The sequence below is a fragment of the Anas platyrhynchos genome, chromosome 4, assembly GCF_047663525.1.
Source record: "Anas platyrhynchos isolate ZD024472 breed Pekin duck chromosome 4, IASCAAS_PekinDuck_T2T, whole genome shotgun sequence".
NCBI classification, from domain to species: Eukaryota; Metazoa; Chordata; class Aves; order Anseriformes; family Anatidae; genus Anas; species Anas platyrhynchos.
This window is the reverse complement of record NC_092590.1, coordinates 28,249,887-28,268,957: the sequence shown is the minus strand read 5'-3', so window position 1 is coordinate 28,268,957 and position 19,071 is coordinate 28,249,887. Positions and strand designations below refer to the sequence as shown.

Genomic DNA, 19,071 nt, shown 5'->3' with positions numbered 1-19,071 from the left:
TTTACATTACAGGAAATTAAAATTATGAAATTAGATTTGGCTCCTTTGATAAGTAGTGTTATTAAGGGATTTCTTAGTGATTGGAACAATCCGTGGACTAGCCATTAAAATGAGAAACTGTCATGTCTTAGAACCATTGCTGTCACTTTTATAATTCATTACAATTCCATGTGTACAGGCCATAAGCTACGTGCACAATGAGGACAAGAACATGGGAAAGATTATGTAGAACTCATTATTGCATTTCTGAAGATGATTTTAGATTCTGAGAATCTCATTAGCAAACAGTAGTTCTGAAGTCAACACTTTTTTTTTTTTTTTTTTTTCCCTCCCATATCCACTTACATACTTCCTCCTGTTCTTGTAATTCACCAGGGCTACTGTGTAGGTGTGGTTAGGTTTGGTCTGTATTGCTCATATGTACAAGTATGAAAAGTGGAGCCTCGGTACTTTTCTTTTAAAAAGACTAATTTTGCTCAGCTTGTGGCCTGCATTTTGTAGCTGCTAAGTGTCAGTAGCAGACAAACTGAATTTCTCTTTTGGGGGATGAGAGGAAGGGAGAGGATGGGAAAGGGAAGCCAGTAACCGCACATCACTTGAGTAGGGGGCAAACAAAAAGCCTGCTGGAACTCTCCACCAAAGACTAGTGATCAAAGATGTTCTGCCTTCAGACTTCTCTGAAGAGTCGAGCCACGGCACACCTTGTTTTGACAGTTTGTTTTGTGCAGAAGAAATGAAAACACAAAGAATGCAGGGACAGGAAATGACTTCTGTGGCTGTACTGAAAGTTGCAGTGGCCTTTTACCCCTAGGTACTACAGCTGATTCATTTCATCTTGAACATGACATGCAGAGGGCTTTTTCCACAGAGTTTATCAGTTCATTAAGATTTATAAAGAAGGTTTTACTCTCACTTTGTTTGGCTGCTTAAAAAAAAAAAAAAAAAAAAAAAAAAAAAAAGGAATGTCTGTACCGTGAGGTTCTGTCCCTCTCAGATTTTGCTGGAGATTTTTGGGGTTTCTCAGACCAACCAAAGAATGAAGTTGTTGACCAAAACTTTTAGTAAGACACCTTCCATTTCAGTATCTCCCCAGTGGTCAAGGATGGTCTGTAGAGGGGATTTCTAAACACAGGTGCCTTTATAGATATTTTTTATCCAGATATTTTTTTTTAAGCAAATTTTATCATTGCCAAATTTTAAAAATAACTTTCTGTGGTAGTAGTGGTCTTTAATTCTTCTTTGCAAGCTACCAGTTATGGAAGTTCAAAGGAACATCAGTTTATTTCTGTCTTACTACGTGCTACTCCTTCACAATAACAAATTCCTTTGTTGTTAATGCTTCTAATATCTTTGATGTTGTTGCACACACTTAATTGGATAAATTTGTACCAAGAGGTAACAAATTCATTAGTAGAAGCCAGGCTGGACAAGGGTTGTGTGACTGCTACTATTGTCTTCCACGTGTATACACGTGCATCCTTTGAATAGTGTGATCTATATGTGAGATCTATAATTTCTACAGCCAGCCAAACAATCCTTAACTCGGAGTGTCTAAGAGGAAAAGATTGTGATTCAGGTATTATTTTTTCTAATATCATTATTAGTGCACTATTTGCATAAAAGCAAGTCTTTTTAAAAGCAAATCATACATCATAGCAGTGGTATCTAATCTGTACCTTGAAAGTACTTACTGAGTTCTTAGGAAGGAAGTTAAGACCAAAGACTTTGTTTCCTCTAAGATATAGTTTCTTTAAAATAAAAGGAAGTTTCAGTCCTATTTTTTCCTGAGACTGTCACATTTCTGTGAAATTTTAATTAATTTGCTGGTACTTGCAAAGGACTTTAACAAACTTGAAGGTCAATGACTGTCATAATTAGAAGCAGAAAGAGGAAAACAGACTGTGTGTCATTGCTTTGTAAGAATTCAAGCAGCTCTGGAAACCTTGCTGATTAAACATACCAAAAGTCTGTGCCAAAGCTGACTGTCATTTAGTACCCTCTCTGCTTGCACTTAGAAAGACTTTACATGTGCTTGCCTATGCCAGTCTGAGGAAGAACAAACAATGAGCTACTCAGGCAGTTTTTGGCTCTGGTATTTTGATACATAGCTAGTAAGAGCATGTGGTGTAAAAACAAGTGTCTCATAAACAGCTGCTACATAACTCCTCTCTTTTTGCAAACACACTTATGTAAAATCTGACTCTTAAATTTTTGACAAAATCTATTCATGATGGTGAAGAAGCAAATTTGGGAAGCAAAAAACACTAGTCTTCACTACACTCAATATGACCTTATTTTATGTCTTGTTTTTGTTTGAGCCTTTTGTCCTTTGTAGGTGGTGGGGTGTTTATTTCCTAGATATTCTATTCTGCCGTATAACATCTGAAATATGTGCAGTAAAGTAATGCAACAATTAATCTAGATAGATTAATTTTAGTGAGACTGTCAGTTCTGGGTCTAGGTGAGATTACCATATTGTTTCCTCTCCCACCGTGGAGAAAAAAAGAAGAAAAAAAAAAAGAAAAAGAGCAGGTTTTCAATTTAGATTTTGTTCTTTCCTTACAAATATATTAGAAGGGACGTTTCCACTTGAAAAACAGTAATAACCATCCCATTCTCTTTTAAGGGTGCGATAATTTATTAGTAGCATGTGTCTGAAATCCTGTTGAAGGAAGTTAAAACAATAGCTGCATTAGGTGAGATTTGGGTGCTGGATGTTTTCTTAGGAAGTATTCCTGAACCTACAAGCTGTGATCTGCTGTGTGTGTATTGTGCAGCTTCCAACAATATATTTGAAAACACATTTTACAGTAAATCAATCATATAATTTCAGCCATTGCAATTTACTTTAGACTTCATGAGCCCTATTGTCAAGGTGATATGAAAAAATTGATTTGTTTTACTGTGTCAAAAGGGAAATATTTAAGCTTGGTTTCATTTGCTGTTGCACGAACTTGTTATTCAATGATTTAATACACAGCAAATCTCTCAGTTACTGCAACAGTGCTGCGCTATAGGACCTTTTCAGTCCAGACCTCGTGGATTTTATAGAATTGTTTTACAGCACTGACATGAAGTTAAATCAAGTAGCATATCTGAAAAGGATTAAAACATAAGAACTCACTACCTTCTCCTTTGATAACTTTCTTTTTTAAAGTGTCATCCTCATACCCTTAACGAGTCAATCCCAGCCCACCATGTGTCAGATGGGCACTGCACAAAAGCAGCATAACCAGCTATTCCCCACCTCGCACAGAGCGAGCGCTGCACAACTGAGCTACTCAAAGCTCCTTTCATCAGGATCAGTGTCATACAGAGTCCCCTGTTTCTTCAGTGAGGTCTTTGGCAGAGCTTGACTTCTTTTAACTTCAACTTTTCCTTTTTATTGCTCACACAAAGGATAAATACGCTTAAAATTGCTATGTATCAGTTGATGGGAAGGGTGGCTTGTTTCTCCGTATTTGATCAGTAGACATTGATGGCCCTAGGGTTATCTGAGAATGTAAGCATATACAAAAACTGTCTTTAAGTTCTGCTCAGACAAAAAAAAAAAAAGCAACATAAATGAGCATTTGTAATGTCTTCCAAGAGCCACAGCCACTTTCTTATTTGTGGCATTGAATCAGATGTAAGGAAAGTGCTCTATGAACTGGTAACACCAAGGTGTCTCTCATGTTGCTATGTTGTATAAGGCACCCTAGGGATATTCACAGCACCTTCTCCACCTTCATCATTTTATGATGATTGTGTGGAGCACAGAAATGTCTTTAGGTTGCTATGCTTCCACACTTCTTCCTTTTGGTGCAGCTGGATAGTGCAGTGACGAGCATCCAGCACAGATCCCTGTGCCCTTGGGAGCGCCTCTCCCTCTCTGACTCACCCACTACGCTCCAGAAGGGCTGACAGCGGGGCCACAGAGCAGGCACTGCTGCAGACCAGGACATCTCACCCTGTCTCAGGAGCAAATCTTGCAGGAACTTGCAGTCTTGCTCAGAGTGTGAAGCGAGACCATCTTAATCTTCATCTCCCATGGGGAGAAGATTAAATCATGTAATTGCTGACTTTCTGCAAAATTCTGACATTAATTCAGCCTGAGGTCAAGTTATCTAGGAGACAGTATACATGTATTCTGCTGTATGTAAATACTGTTTGGGAACCCCTGATGTTCTTTTTATTTTGGTGTGAGATTCTGAAGTAAATTTATTTTTGAGTATGGTCAATTTCCCTATATTATTTTCTACTGGAAACACATGTTGCCCTGCTTGTTGATGCTTCACATGTACTACAAAGTTTGTCTGTCCTCAGATTTAATTTGAAACTGGAGATTTTGGAAGCCAGTTGATTTGTACCTCAGCAGCTTTGCTCATGCATGCACTATGTTATCTTAGCTCTAGGAAGCTTTATACATGAACCTGATTTGGATGGGCAAGCAAAAGTGAATGCCTGAGCATTTGAAGTTGTGGATAATTTCAGTCACAGGTAAAAGAAAAAGGAGGTTGTGAAGGAGGGGAGCTGACTGGGCTCTTGATATAGTTAAGAGAAATATCATTATCAATGGGGAAATGAAAAAAAAAAGGAAAAAAAAAACAGTGAAATAGGACAAGGGAAGAAAGAGAGGAACTGATAAATCCTCTGATATATGATACCTGAAAATATCCGAATCTTTGGTTTGTTTCTTTGCAAAACAAAACTCCACAAATAAAACCAACCAAAGATACTGACAGATAGGCTCGAATACATACTATGTTTTTCTTATTTATCACATGATACAATCCTAGGTGTTGCTCCATTCACTGATGAAGGAACAGAAGTAAATCCTGCAAGCATTCTTCACCCACTGCGTCCACCAGTGTAGCTCAGTTAAAGCAAGGCAGCAGCAGAACAGAGCACGTGTCTGGTCCTTTCTCAATGGAAGGGCTTAGCGGGGTGGTGGGAAGTAACTGAGACACAGAGACTGGCATGGGAACCAGAGATGAGTCTTTAACTGCCACAGCCTCCCTGTGGTTATTGCTGACCACAAATTTCCTTCAAGTATAAAGAAAACACTCTTTTAAATGTCCCTTCTGTTGAACAGTCAAATGTTCAACTGGCTAGAGTTGAAAAGAAGGCAACACTGAACGTGGATAATTGTGTAAATGTACTTGTAATATTCTCAAAATATTTTAACATCTTAAAAACTAATCTTAAGTTGACCAATACACCAAATAACTCAGCAGACCCACTAGCACTCTGACTGCAAATAAATCCCATCCTTCTGTCTGTGCTTGGGCCCACGGGTCAGCTTTCTCTACAAAGTATTTTATTTTAAGTGTCTCTGTCATCAAGAGACTGGACAAATGCTGTAGTTGTGATTGTTCCTGTTTATAAAGAAACACAGATGCTTTAATCAAACATATGCAAACCCTGAAATTAAAATGGAATATTTTAATAGGTCCTAATAATCAATGCACTTGATAGTGGCCATACTGACATCATCTGTCAAAAATATTTTGCATTAATAAGTCCTTTGTTCTTTTCCCTGAGAGTTTATGGAGAAATACCTGTTTATCAAATCAGCAGCTTCAAATATCGAGAGGTAGCAGTGTAGTCTTCAAACCTAAAGTACAGGCTTAAGGAGCTTAAAGACCTCTCCTCCCATGTTTTGGCTCCTGTTTTACATCATGTTCTTTTTTCCACTCTACTTCTGGGGGGCTAAGCTACTTATTTCTTCAGGCCTTGCCTATTCTGCAAAAAAAAAATATTTTTAACAAGGGCTGGCTAATGTAGAGAAAGGAAGCTGTAGTTTTAAGGTATATTCACTGCTTTTTATAATATGCAAGACTTACACTGTGATTTCTCCTCATGGCTTGCTACCTCATTTAAAGCACAGACATCAGATGCAACAACAGCAGCAATCTCCCTCTGTTGGCATGTCTGTTTGCCAAAGTTAGGTGCAGCACTGAAAGTCTTTATGTCCTTACTCTGACAGCTTCAATATAGAAGAGGGAGAACACAAATCCATTAGAGTTTGTGTTCTCTGTGCTTTTACACCTCACCTGTTCTCTCTAAGAACTATAGGGTCCATAATCTTTTTCAGTATCTGTCCCAGTGTGCGTTAGGATGGCATTTCAATAAGTATGCATAATGATATACATTCAGCATCGCATGCTTTAATTCTAAAAAGGCATTTAAGATCACCACTAACCACCTTTATTAGTCCATACAAACTCCTCAGAAATGTGCCTTTCCCATACACATATCTGTATGTACAAATGATAGCATTTAAGGTTGGGCAAATAATCTTTGTATGTAGCAATTCAGTGCCCTACCCACATGTGTGATAAAATGTCTCCTGTTCATCCCCAGTCTCCACAATGGCACAACTACAAATGTTGGAAATGTGAGTGTGTTAGGAGTGCTAACTATTTCTTCTTGAGTTGTAGCTCATAACCTAAACATTTGAAATCCATTGTGCCATGTGACTGGAGACAAGACAGTTCAAATGCATATTGATGTATAAATGAAAATAGAGCTTCTCTTTGCTTTGTTCCTGCTTTTCTTCCTTCTTCTGTGAAGGGATCTTAGGGGATTTGGCAGCAATGCAGTGCTGGTGTTCAGCAGAACATTCCCTGTGGTTCTGGCAGCAGCTTGATGGCTCAGTTCAATTTCTAGTGACTGCCAAGGCCACACAAAAATGCCAGAGAACAAAAGCACAGACTTGACTGAAATGCCTGTAGTACAAAAAGAAAATGAAAAACAAACCACAACCCCTCTGCAGCTGACAGGAAGGATAAAACAACAACAAAAAAAAGATTGAATTAACATGTAAGCTGAAAAATAAAATAAAACAAAACAAAAAAAATATATATCCTAACTCGAATAAACTGTTAAGGAGCAGAGGGAGTGATTTCCAACAGTGAAGGAACTGAATGTAGCTTCAGCACAAGGCTTTTCCAGAAATGTGTAGAATAAATTCACCACACAGTCCAAATGAATGAGGCAGGATGGAGCAATGCCATCTAGAGAAAATTATGAAAACTCTTTAATCCATTAAGTGTTCATTGAATGTGGAGTGTATTCTCTTTCATTTTACAATTCTGAATCCCATAAGTGTAACCCAAGGATTAATGGTAATTGTTAGCATCTTCATGTTAATTAACTCACACACTTTAAGGACAGAACTGATGTATCGTTTAATTTTGTAATAGGCCAATAATTTTTATTTATATCCAGTAAATTTAAGTCCACTGAGAAATGACTGAACACTCATAATATTTGAAATAGATATTTCACTTAAGACAAAAAATGTAAAAATAAAATCTTTTCCCCTCATTATTATTTCTTGTCTTTTTTTGCTGAACAATATGAAAATAAAGGCAGAGTTGTTGAGAGCTGATTACATTTTGTCCTTTTTTTCAGTTAACGTGACTCTATACTATGGGACTCAGTGCTGGGTTTCAGCATCTGGCTGTATGTATCAAAAAGCTAGCATCTGATCTCTTCTACAGCAATTTCATTGTATTGAAATAAGGAAATATACCCCAGAACTGCACTTGTCCAAGTTTTGAAAGAATATTCCTCTGAGCTCTGGTGAAGGCTCAGAGTTTCTTGGAGTCAATTGTTCAAACTGGTGCTCACATTTGTTCAGTCTGCTCTTTTCTAAGCTAAACAAATGCAGTTCCTAAAACCTTTCCTGAAGGTTGGTGTGATGGTTTTGTTTGTTTTAATTTTCTCCAGTTCCTGTTGCTTTCCCATCTGTCTAAATCTTTCTTAGAACATGATGAATAGACTCAATTCCAGTCTTCCAGATTCAAGAATAGAGCAGAGCAGCTTTCCCATGTGTCTTACAAGCATGACGATTGCCTTTTTTGCAACGTTTTGTGCTGTGTTTTTTTCCATCCTAGTTTGGTTTTGGTTTGGTTTTGGTGAGATACACAGTATTTAAGAGTGGCAGTGTTTACATTTGTCTAACGTAATATGGCAACAGTGATGACTTCTAAAAATTTTCCATGGAAAGTTACAGAAGCCACCTCAGCAGAATCTCCTTCAGCATCTATCTTTTCTTTTTTTTTTTAATGTGGACCAAATTTGTTGCAAGAATGTCAAATGTGCACCTGCTTTCTATGTATTATATATACCAAATCTGTGTGTAGTTCCATGTATGTGTGTAGGTTTTGGTTACTCTGTTTCTCTGTATCTCATTGAAGGAGAAAGTTGTTTAAGAAGTCCTCTTCACTGTGGAAGTTTCTGAAGGATTTTTAAACAGCTTAGCTGAGGTATTCAAGGACAAATATACATGTATTTGCAAAATAAATATAGCATTTTCCTCTTTTTAGTGGCAGTGGGCAGCCTGTTCCTTTTGAATAGTCCTCCAAAAATATCTCCATAATAGCAGGCGTACATAATGATATGACTAATAGTCACAGGTTAATTATTACTCAATTGTTTCAGTCTCAAAAATGAGATTTTTCCTTTTAAGAATAAGTTCCACTACAGATTGTTTGCAGAAGCATACAGGCAAGACAGCACAAAGAACCTCTGGGTAAGCATAGTAAGTTAAGTACTTTCTAATTTTATGCACTTTGAACACTAGTTCAAACCTTATCTACAATGGTATTATTGTGTAAAAATAAGAATACGCATTGGGAAAGGGTGTGCCTGAGTCTTCAAGAAATATTGCTCCGAAGTCTGTGAGAGAGTCATTCAGAAATCATTTCCTCTTAATGCAGTTGATCTCACTTGCTCCAGTAAGAGGGAAAAAGAAAAAAAGAAAAAAAAAAAAAAAAGAAAATGGACTCAACTTTGAACTTTCCACACTTCTCTCTCTTATTTTCTTTGCATGAGACTATTTCATACAGATCTACCTTTCGTTTGTTAAGCAGCGTATTTCAAACTTTGCTGCTTCCAAAGCTGTTCAAATAAAGAATAGGTCATTCCAGGAGCTGGTGCTCTATCCTGTAAAAAGTAAGACCCACCACATATATATAACTGAGTCTCAAGTCCCTCAGCTTCTAAGGTAGCTAAATTCCTAGCTCCTTAATGTTGGAAGCTCTGTTCTGCAACCTGGTTTAATGTAAGATGTCACTGCTTGGTTTTGCAGATTCGAAACGTGGCAGCCAATCTCTGTGTGGACAGTAAACATGGAGCCACGGGGACTGAGCTGAGGCTAGACATTTGTGTGAAGGATGGCTCAGAACGGACATGGTCACATGAACAGGTATTTTAACAGCTAAAAGACAAAAGCACTGTCAAATTGTTACATCTTTTTTCCAATTTCTGAAGGTTTCCTCTTTTTATTAAGACAAAACAAGGCGTAGAAATTATTTTTGACTGATTGCTGACCTTAGTAGTTTTTTAAAAAGTATGCTTTAACCTAACCTCAGAATTTTGTCGTCTGTGCTATATATTCTTCTGAATTTCCAACAGGAATTGTAATATCCAAAGAGCTTTGGGGTGCCCCATTCTACCTCATTGTGTCATGAAAACACTTTGATTTCAGTTCACTTACCTTAAAATATTTTAAATATACTACCTGGGCATGTAAAGATCTACTGGTTGTCTCCTTTTATACTTTCATCTCAATAAACAGTAAGTGGTCGTATGTTAAGTGAATAAGAAGTATAAGCGAGATAAATGGGGTGAAAGCCAGAAAGGGTTTCACATGGATAAGGGATTATAAAGACTCAAACATCCTTTTATCTGGGTAAGTTAGGAAGAAAAATATTACCTCCCAGGAGTATGGAGGAAAAGATCTCTCATTTGTACTCACCATGATTGTGAGTGCCATAGGAAAGAAATCATGACTCACTAGCTCTGGCCAACATGAGCAAAGAGAATCTGGACAAAAAATACAACCTGACCATTTATTAGCAATTCTAGTGAACATGTCTTCCACACAGCAAAGTCACGGATTAGAAAAAATCACCAATGCTGAAGAGAAAAATTGACTTGGCAGTCATACATGGCACTTCTAAAGATATTAAAAGCTCAAGAGAGAGGAGTTCTGAGGGATATTTGAAGTGCTAAGGTCAAAAAATCATTCTCTGAGGATACTGAGAAATGCAGGGGGAGGTGTGTTAGTGAATGAAGTTAAGAAGCTAAAGAATGATCACAATTTAGATAAGTGCCAACACAAGGGAAATGAGATTGCCGAAAGAAGGCTTCTTCATATAGCTAGCAAAGGTAAAGCACAGCAAAAGGGTGCTGAAGTAGATATATATATATATATATATATATTTATGAAAGACATCCAGTAATTCAAACAACTATTTAAAGGAATTTTTATGGTCCAGACCAGACCATCATTTTGACCTCTAGTTTTAAAATCTGCAAACATAAAGAGGTCCAAACTCTCACCAAGAATAGAGGGGGCCCACTGCCAGATATGAGGGAAAAGAGGGAAGAAAACTGGATGAAAAGTGGCTAAAAAGAAACAACAACAACAAAAAAATACCAGGGAAGCAGAAAAAAGGGAGTCTTGAAATATCATTTGAAGGTGAGTTCTGGTTCTGGTGAGGACACAAAGGGAGAATACCATCAGGAAGGACTCTGTGTTTCACTGCATTCCAGCACATCATGATGCTTGGAAACAAATTCAATGCAATAGTCCCCATTCTACACTAATAACAAAAAGTAACTTCATTAAGATAAATAGGGTTAAGTTAACACAGAACAAGTTCAACCAACCTCAAAGTGCTGAGCCAAAACTATGAAACCTCCCAAACTGCTTGACGTGTGCCTCGAGGGAATCATGAATTATTTCTGCGAGGCTGGAGTAGAACAGCACGTACCTCCTCGCCACAGAATAGCGTTCAAAACACTGCAAGGGAACATTTTTCTGAACAGCATGGTACAGTTGCATTGGACAAGGACTGCCAAAACCCAAGCCAAGCAATTTAATTCAATTTTCTGAACAGTTCAGTGACTTTTCTGGGTTGCTTAAGAGGGGCAGGAGCAGGATCACACAGCTGATTTTGTTCGTTTTTCTTACACATTTCTCCTTTTCCAAGAGCTACTGTTTAAAGTGTGTAATTCAGAAAACAAGCAGCAGAGGGCAGCTCCGCACAAGCTGAACGCAAACGGGCCCCAAGGAAGGTTAATGAATTAGCAGCGTTGGGTGCTTCTCGGTGATGACAACCAGAAAAGATGGAGCTTTTCAGCTCTGACAGAGAAGGGTGAAAATTAATGGCTTTAAGTTCCCCACACACCTGCCCCATCAAATAATAATAATAATATTTAACACTCAAAATAGTCTGTTTTCCTTTGCTAAAATGGGGATTGTTTGGATTTGTTTGTGGTGTGTTGTTTGTGTTTTTTTGTTGTTGTTGTTTTTGTCCCAGGAGACAGGACCACATTCAAAAGCTGTTGTTCCAACTGACAGGAGCGTAGGTGCCATTAGTTTATCTACCTGTCAATGTAATTCCAGAAATCATGAGAAATGTTGAAGAATCCCTAGAAGAAAATTAGGGTAACATAAATACAATTTCACTTTCTCCTAGAAAAAGTTCACTTCACTTTCTCCTCTATTTTCTAAAACTAGAAAATAGAACTTTTAGAATAAAGATGATTGGCATAATATCCATTACTGTATTACTAAGTAACTTTATTTGCATAATCTTATTACTTTTAATATCCTATTGGTTTCTTGATTAGTATAGAAACAAAATGAAACTGGTTGTACTCAAATATTCAGACTCCTGATACAAGACACGTTCACGTATCTGGTAGATTTCAAGGGTGAGTCTGTGCAAGGTACAGGTTTTCAAGATACCAGTTAAGAAAGAGAGGAAAGAATTACAGAATCTCATAAACTTTAAGATGAAGCAGACTAGATAGTAGACTTGGCTGAAACTCAGAATTTTTATCCTACAGAAAATGACAGTACATGCAGATTATCCAGAGGAGAATTTTTGGTTTTCTTGTAGAAAAGAAATTCTGAAAATACTTAATTTGGGAAGGTAAAAATGTTCTGGTGATGCAGAGCTTGATTTTTTTTCAGAAACAAGATAGCATCCTTTTCCCTCCTTTTCCAGAAGTTTTCCTCAGTGGAGAGACAGTATGCACTGATGTTAGCAGCCAATTTTCCACTGCTCTAGCCGTAGCTGATGCCTTTGTGTCTTGTAGCTCCTCAGGAACCCAGAGGGCAAAATCTCAATTTCCACCCTGGCAAGCAAAATCTGCCTTTGTGTTAGTGACAGGTGGTAGGGAGAAAAAAATCCCACAAAGGTATATTTTAGATTGGTGTATTTTGATGAAAATTTCTTGACTAGCTGTCCTTATTCAGTCCCAAAGACTACACAGTCAGAAATGTTACCTGCAGTAGATGTTATGATCACAGTCTAATGAAGCAGCTCCCAAGGAGAAAGAAGGTGATCTACTTGCACCCACAGTAAGCTGTGAAGATCAGCTTTGTTAAAGAGTGTTTGGGAAGAAATGCAAAAGAGCTCACCAGCCCTCAGATAGCTCCTCCTTATTGCTAGTACCTTCTTGAATTTGTTGCTTACAAGATTTCTATGTATGCCAGTAGACGCTAGCAGTATTAATAAAATTATCAAGCATTTTACTGTCATGTTTCAAGTAGAGTTGACTGACACTGAGCTGGTCTTGTAACTCGTGGTGTAAATTTACAGGGAGTTCTTTGAAAAATACATGATATGGCTGGTGTAGTGGATGTTAGTGCTGATGGTATCACTAGATAGAGTCACGACCCCATGTTCTCCTTGATTCAGCCCCTTAGCAGCCCCTTAGGAGACCTTCCACCCCAGAGCTATAAAAGCAAACAGCAGGCAAAAGCTTTGTGGATGTCTTGCACCTTTTCTGGTGAATAGGAGAAGAATCAGAAGTGAAGGTGATTGTTACTGAGGTTTCTAGAAACTTCCTCAGAATTAAAATACAGAGGGGAAGGAAAGGGGCGGGAGGGTGGCACATCTTGGCAATCTTCCAACTCTCTCTTCTCAGAACTGCTACCTGGTTTGAGGGAAAATGGGCCCAACCAAAGAGCAGCAAAGGATGTAGTGGCAGGAATTCTCTTTGTCCTCCAGGCTCGCCAGGGAGTGAGTGGACAAGCATCATCTCCAGCCCAACCCAGCCAGTAGCTGTGCAATCCACCCAGCTCTGTCTTCTAAGAGATAAAAACTCAAGTCAAAGTCTAGTTCACAAATATGACATTTTGTCCTTGTGCGGGGTGCGTGTTGTCTGCTTAAATCTTGTGCTATGGCCTGAGCACAACACTTGCTGACAGAGCCTGGCCAGGCAGCAAGCAACCAACGAATGTTGTCAAGTTGGAGAGCATTAATGGTTTCAAAAGGGCCTTTGTCCTGTAGACAGTCCCAAAACAGTGGCTGTGTCAGGCAATCATTTTTCAGGCCCAGTGCCAATTACAAATTAAGCTCTTCTTAAAAAACTAGAGAGATGGAAAGCAGTATTTTTCCAAGCTGTCCTGTGACTGGGCTAGGCCTCATCAAAAGCTAAAGCACACAGGCTGAGAAAATACTTGTTTGCAAACACAGAGGATGGGGCCTTGTTTTACAGGGTCTGTGGTAGGATAGGAGGTGGAGGAGGAGGGGGAAAGGAGCCAAAAGCAGAGAGAGTTTCTTGAACTTGACAGGGAGCAGCAGCCCTGGAAACTATGAGTGAAAAGACAGACTGCTATCTGTTTCTAATGTGTTTGGAAATCTCTTTGCAGTCTTGTTTCAAATATGGAAACGGATGGGAGTGAATGAAGGAGTACATAGGGTTCATCCGTTTCTCATGAAGTCAGGCTCAGCTGGCTCCTAACAGCTTGGGCCAAAGGAACAACATCCAAAGTGATGGATGGTGGCAGAGCAGAGTGTTATGTGCTCAGGACCACAGCTAATAACATATAGCATTGTTACACATAATGCAGAGGAAAGATCATTTTTATATTGGCCAGATTTAGCATTGAAGTACACAGGATTCGATGTGTAATGGAGGATATCATAGAATGGTAAGATTGGAAGGACACAGGCCTTCAAATTTTATCTGTAAGTTTTAATATTTTCTATAAATTTTAATATTGTGTGTAGAGAGAAGTATAACCTTTTTTTCCAGTCATTTTTTTTTCTTCTTTCTTAGTCCTAAAACTGAGTTTCTGCCTCTTAACAAGGTTTGTTTTATAGTAGTATCACTGTGGAGAAGATGTACTTTTTAATTTGTAAATGCAACTGTGCTACAAAACATCAAGCTAAGAAGGAGGGGAAGGAATCTGTGTTAGTCTAATCAGTAAGATCTAGTATTACACAGATCCAGTTTTTCAGTGGAAGGGAATAAAAAAACCCTAAGTGTTACCAAGTCAGGATTCTTGGCTTTCAAACAGAACGCAGCCCCGGCAGTCTTTAGAAACTACACAGGAGTGAGAAGGGCAAAAGGATACCCTGCATCAGGCTGATCTGATGTAAAAGCTAGCTTTAGCTGTTTCAGGTGTTCTGATCCATTCAGTGTGGCAGTAGTCTTCTAGCCAAGGTCCAAAGAGCAACAGGAATGGCCTCTCAGCTCACCGATCATGCACTGAACGAAAAATTTGGGGAGCCAGCCACTGGGAAAGATGAGAAAGGCACTGCGAAAAGACCTCTCTCTTGCAAAATAGTCATGAGAATGAGAATATTGCAAAATCACTGTTCCACACCATTTCTCTAGGTATTTTTTATTCATCACTTTGAGCTCCAGGTTTATTACTTGGCTGTAGAAAAATAAAGCAAAAGAGAGGAGATTGCTTTTGCTGGTTTTTCCTTTAAAGGAAAATCATCTCAGGCTTCCCTTTTTCTAAAGATGCAGCATTGTAGCTTTTTTTTCCTGTATCAAATCTTACTTCTGACTTTGCTTGTGAAACGGTAGCCTATTTTTCAGGGAGTCCATGATGCTGCTTCCAAGAAACATGAATAAAAGTGGAGAAAGACTTAACCTTTTAAGAAGCAGGAATTGGTTTGAAAATGAAGTTAAAGCTGTCCACTGCATTTTACTGCAGATAAATCTAAAATGCACTCTGGGGGAAACAAGAAATGAGCAGGACACAGGGACAGACTGAGCAAATGCTGACTAGAAAACCTACAGTACAGAAGTAAATAGGAAACGACAGCTGCTAACAGGCAGAACAAGAGCTTACAATGAGACACCAGAAAAAAAAAAAAAAAAAAAAAAAAAAAAAAAAAGAGGTAAATATTCAGATATATGCTTGCTTTCTGTGCCTGCAAACCACAGGAAACAATAATGCCTCTGAAATGCAGTATTTGGAGGATGGGATAGCATTGAAGATGCAGCATTTCAGAAGGATGTATCTTTTAGGTAGATCACAGAGAGAAATTAGTTATCACAATGAAGAGGTCAAAATCTGGGAACCACATCAGGAGTATTCCAGATCAGACCCACATTGCACTGAGCTTTAGTCTGGATCTGTAGAGACTGGTTCTAACACCAGGAAATACATTCATTGTGGGGAGCAGGTTGCTAGGGCAGTACTGAAACTACCCTCAAATGAGATAGCTGGGGTGCTGGAGGCAGTCTGAGCACAGCCTGTGGAGCTGCTATTCCAGGCAATGAGCCTGTGTGCAGTTCCACATGAGTGGTCACAGCTAAATTGTTTCCACTAGCAAAGTTTGCTCATTTAAAGAGAGCTTCACTTTCTCGGTGTTACGCTTCAGTTTGTACTGTGGAAAAACAAGAGCCAAGCAGAAAGTCGTGGAATAGCACTTACACAATAAATTAAAATAAAATAAAAACAAAAACTTCACAGATCTCAGCAGAGCTTCTAGGTAGCAATTTTCAAGCTGCAACCTGTTTTCTGCAAGGATTGGTCCACAAGAAAGGAAAATGCACTCTGCATCTTTAAATTTGATGCTGTCAGACCTGTCACCTTCATCTTATGATTGAACAACTGCAGTGTCACAGCATAATTTCAGACAGCTGGTGCCTGATTGAGAAGAATTCCTCTGTTAACTGTGAGCCTCCACAGTTCCTCTCAGGAAGCAAAAAAGAGCTTTAACAAGCTGCCTGTAGCTCACAGGTTTCATGATAGAAAGACCATCATTTAGTGTGTTGTTCGGAGAAAAAAGACAGTCAACAGAAGATAGGCTAACAGTATCCCATATAAACAGAAGGAATCTGTTCATTAAGCCTAAAGGATATTCTGGGATGGGAAGATCTCTCTAAGTGACTTCTTCAGACTCAAACAAGAGCTAGAGGAGTGTTGGCAGCAGAGGCTTTCTGAGTCCCTGGTAGCTGCAGATCTCATGTGCACCAGTGTGCCTTTAACTGGGGTAACAAAAGGCTTAACAAAACATATTCCCTCTCCTCTTCAAATACTGTGTCACCAGAGATTTTTCCCTTCCCTGCAATAAGCAGCTGATTGTGCCTTCCTGGGGCGTACTCCGCATTGCTGTTGATGCACTTTAATTAAGGCAGTTGGAATCACTGAATCGTACACATGTAGTATCTCGCTTAATCAGAGGCTGTGATGTACAGAGCGGGGCAGCATGCATCGAGCTTTGTGCATCTGTTTTTAAAAGTTTCCCACTAGTAACAGATTAATGCATTGCCTGATTGTTTTTCTAGCTCTTCACCTTCGGCTGGAGAGAAGACATCCGCCCCGGGGAGCCACTTCACACCAGGAAGTTCTGCTTTGACGCCATCTCGCACAGTAGCCCTGTCACGCTGTATGACTGTCATGGGATGAAGGGAAACCAGCACTGGAGCTATAGGAAGGTCAGATTCACTCTGGGTCATTTCAGAGGTTCAGATTTGAGTCTGTATTCAAGTTAGTGCAGGCTTGTGTTTTCCCATCAGAGAAGCTGTGTTTTAAAATCCACTCTGTTTTATTCCAATTTAATTTTGTGGTAATCTCTCTAGAGTGTGTTCCTGTTGAGCATTCAGCTATTTAGGTCAAATTTAAATGAAAATGGATCCAATCCAGCTCAGAGGGTGTCTGCGTTGGATCCATTCCCTGAAAGGTGTTTTACCATTCTGGCACTTCAAGACACTTGTGTCATTTTAGCAGAGGCACTATTGGAAGTATTTTCATCCAATGTGACAGCATTAAGAAATGCTGCTCATGAGTTAAATATTATTATTTTACTAAGTTTTATGAGTGGAAAAAATATCTCCCTCAAAAAACCCCAAACCAACATTAAAAGCACTGCTGTAAGCCCAAAGACAGCAGGAGTTTATAAATTAAAGATAAGCAGCTTAGACACTACTTTGATGTGCCAAGTTTCAGCTCATTTTGATAAATCGCTAAAAATGGTAGGTCAGTCTAGGAAATAAGAGCCTCATTTAGGGTTAAAAAATAAAAAAAATAAATAAAAAGCCCAAGTAAAGCTACCAAGTTTGTTTGTTTGTTTGTTTGTTTTTAAATGGTTAATCAGTAAGTTGCCTTGAAAAAACATTTCACTAATAAGCACTGTATTCCAGGCAGGATAAGGACATATATTTCTCTGAAGCACTAAGGACTTCCTCTTATGCATCTTTCACTTTTCAGTGACCACTATGCCTTGTCATTCTGGAACCTAAGTGCCAGGAATTGGATTTTGGCATGTAAACCTCAGTAGTGCTTTCTAGATTGAAATGATTCATAGGAAACTAATTCAGAAGCATTAAAAATAGTTCTGCTCGTACTTCTTTTGCTGATACTTTTTCTGACTACCTGCTTATTAGCCTGTGCCTTTTTTTACTGTATTTATCTTTTAATCAGAGATGCAATGCAATATTTTCCAGAAACACATTCCTTTTGAAGCTGAGGTATTGCTTGTAATAAAGTTAAAATATATGGGCCAGATATTTAGAGGACATAAATTGTCATGGCTGTATTGCTGCATATCTGGCTTTGTAATGCCATTATAATACCTTCTTGCTTCAGAACCCTTCCAATTTATCTTTTTGCTTGCCCAAGCTGTAAGAAAGAAGCTTTCATGCCTTTAGCACTTCATTGGTGCCTAATGTAGCTGGTTCATAAGAAAAATGCAGGTCTGGAGCTGCCCTCTTTGTGGCTCATCACCTTTGATGTGGACAGTATACAGCAGATAACCCCAAAAAAATGACATTTGAAAAAAATACACAGTGTGAGTTCTATTAAATCCTCTGCACAGCTTCATTTTTCATTTCCAGAAGGCTGACAGGACTCATATAAAAATTCTGAATGCAAGGCTGGCATTTCCATCTCAGCAAAAGACACCACAAAATTTTGTGATGATGGAAGTACTGACACAGTCCCAACTGTAATAGTAACCTGACAGCAAGCTGATTAGTTTGTATGAGTACTTACTGTTTAACAATAAAACTTCAAATAAAGAAACTGTAGTTGATTAGTGAAAATATAATTTTGTTATTGTTATTTAGGCTTAGTTTTAGTTTGGCTACACATTAAGTAGGCTTTGATTGTTCCACAGTGTCTATCTCCTTAGATACAGGGTAGATTTATAGTAGAGAATTTTTGGTGTACAGCTATACAAAAAAAAAAAAAAAAATCCGAATGTTATAATCCTTATCCTTTTGGAGCATCTAGGCAAAGGGATATATGCTGCTTCCCAAAGAGAAATAGACCAAACAAGCAAAAGGGTGCTTATATCAGTTTAATGCTTCTATAATAGAGCTCTTTACCTAGAAGACAGTATGTGACTAAAATTGCACCTTAAAAAACAGGAATAATAGTCTGTGGTTAAAAGGAATGTCTTCTTTTGAAAAAGAAAGAGAAGGTCAGCAACTGTGTTTTGTTCTCTGCATGACTTACCAAAGCCATAGCTTTGTAATGGTCATTTGTTCATCTTGCCATTAATTCTTTCCATTTATTAGGAAAAATGACCTTGTTTGTCAGAATCTTATAAGATGTTTAATATAAAGCATTTATTATCATACTGTCATGCTATTCCTATAAAATTAGAAGATGGGTTTTTTATTAGTTTAAGGGTCAGTCTCTTTTCATGATTATTTGCATCCTCAAGTCACTGGTGAGCTCTGAGCAAGTATTTGAAAGTCTAGAAAGTCTGCGATACTAAGAAATGATATTTTTTTTAGTCCAAACTATTGGCATGTAATAAAACAGCCAAGTATACCCTGTAAGAAGGGATGAAGTAGCCTGAATCCAGG

General features: G+C 38.4%; 1 protein-coding gene across 4 annotated transcripts in view; it reads left to right on the top strand.

The window, feature by feature from the left end:
* The window catches only part of GALNTL6 (polypeptide N-acetylgalactosaminyltransferase like 6), a 487,437-nt gene that overhangs the window by 435,063 nt on the left and 33,303 nt on the right, over positions 1-19,071 (top strand). For all 4 annotated transcript variants that reach the window (XR_011809020.1, XR_011809018.1, XR_011809019.1 and 1 more), the window contains exons 10-11: positions 9,080-9,196; positions 16,546-16,695. Coding sequence is in view for 1 of the 4 variants with exons in the window: in XM_027456411.3 (XP_027312212.1) it covers positions 9,080-9,196; positions 16,546-16,695 (267 nt within the window). In the remaining 3 variants the exon portion in view is untranslated. The remainder of the gene's footprint in view (positions 1-9,079; positions 9,197-16,545; positions 16,696-19,071) is intronic.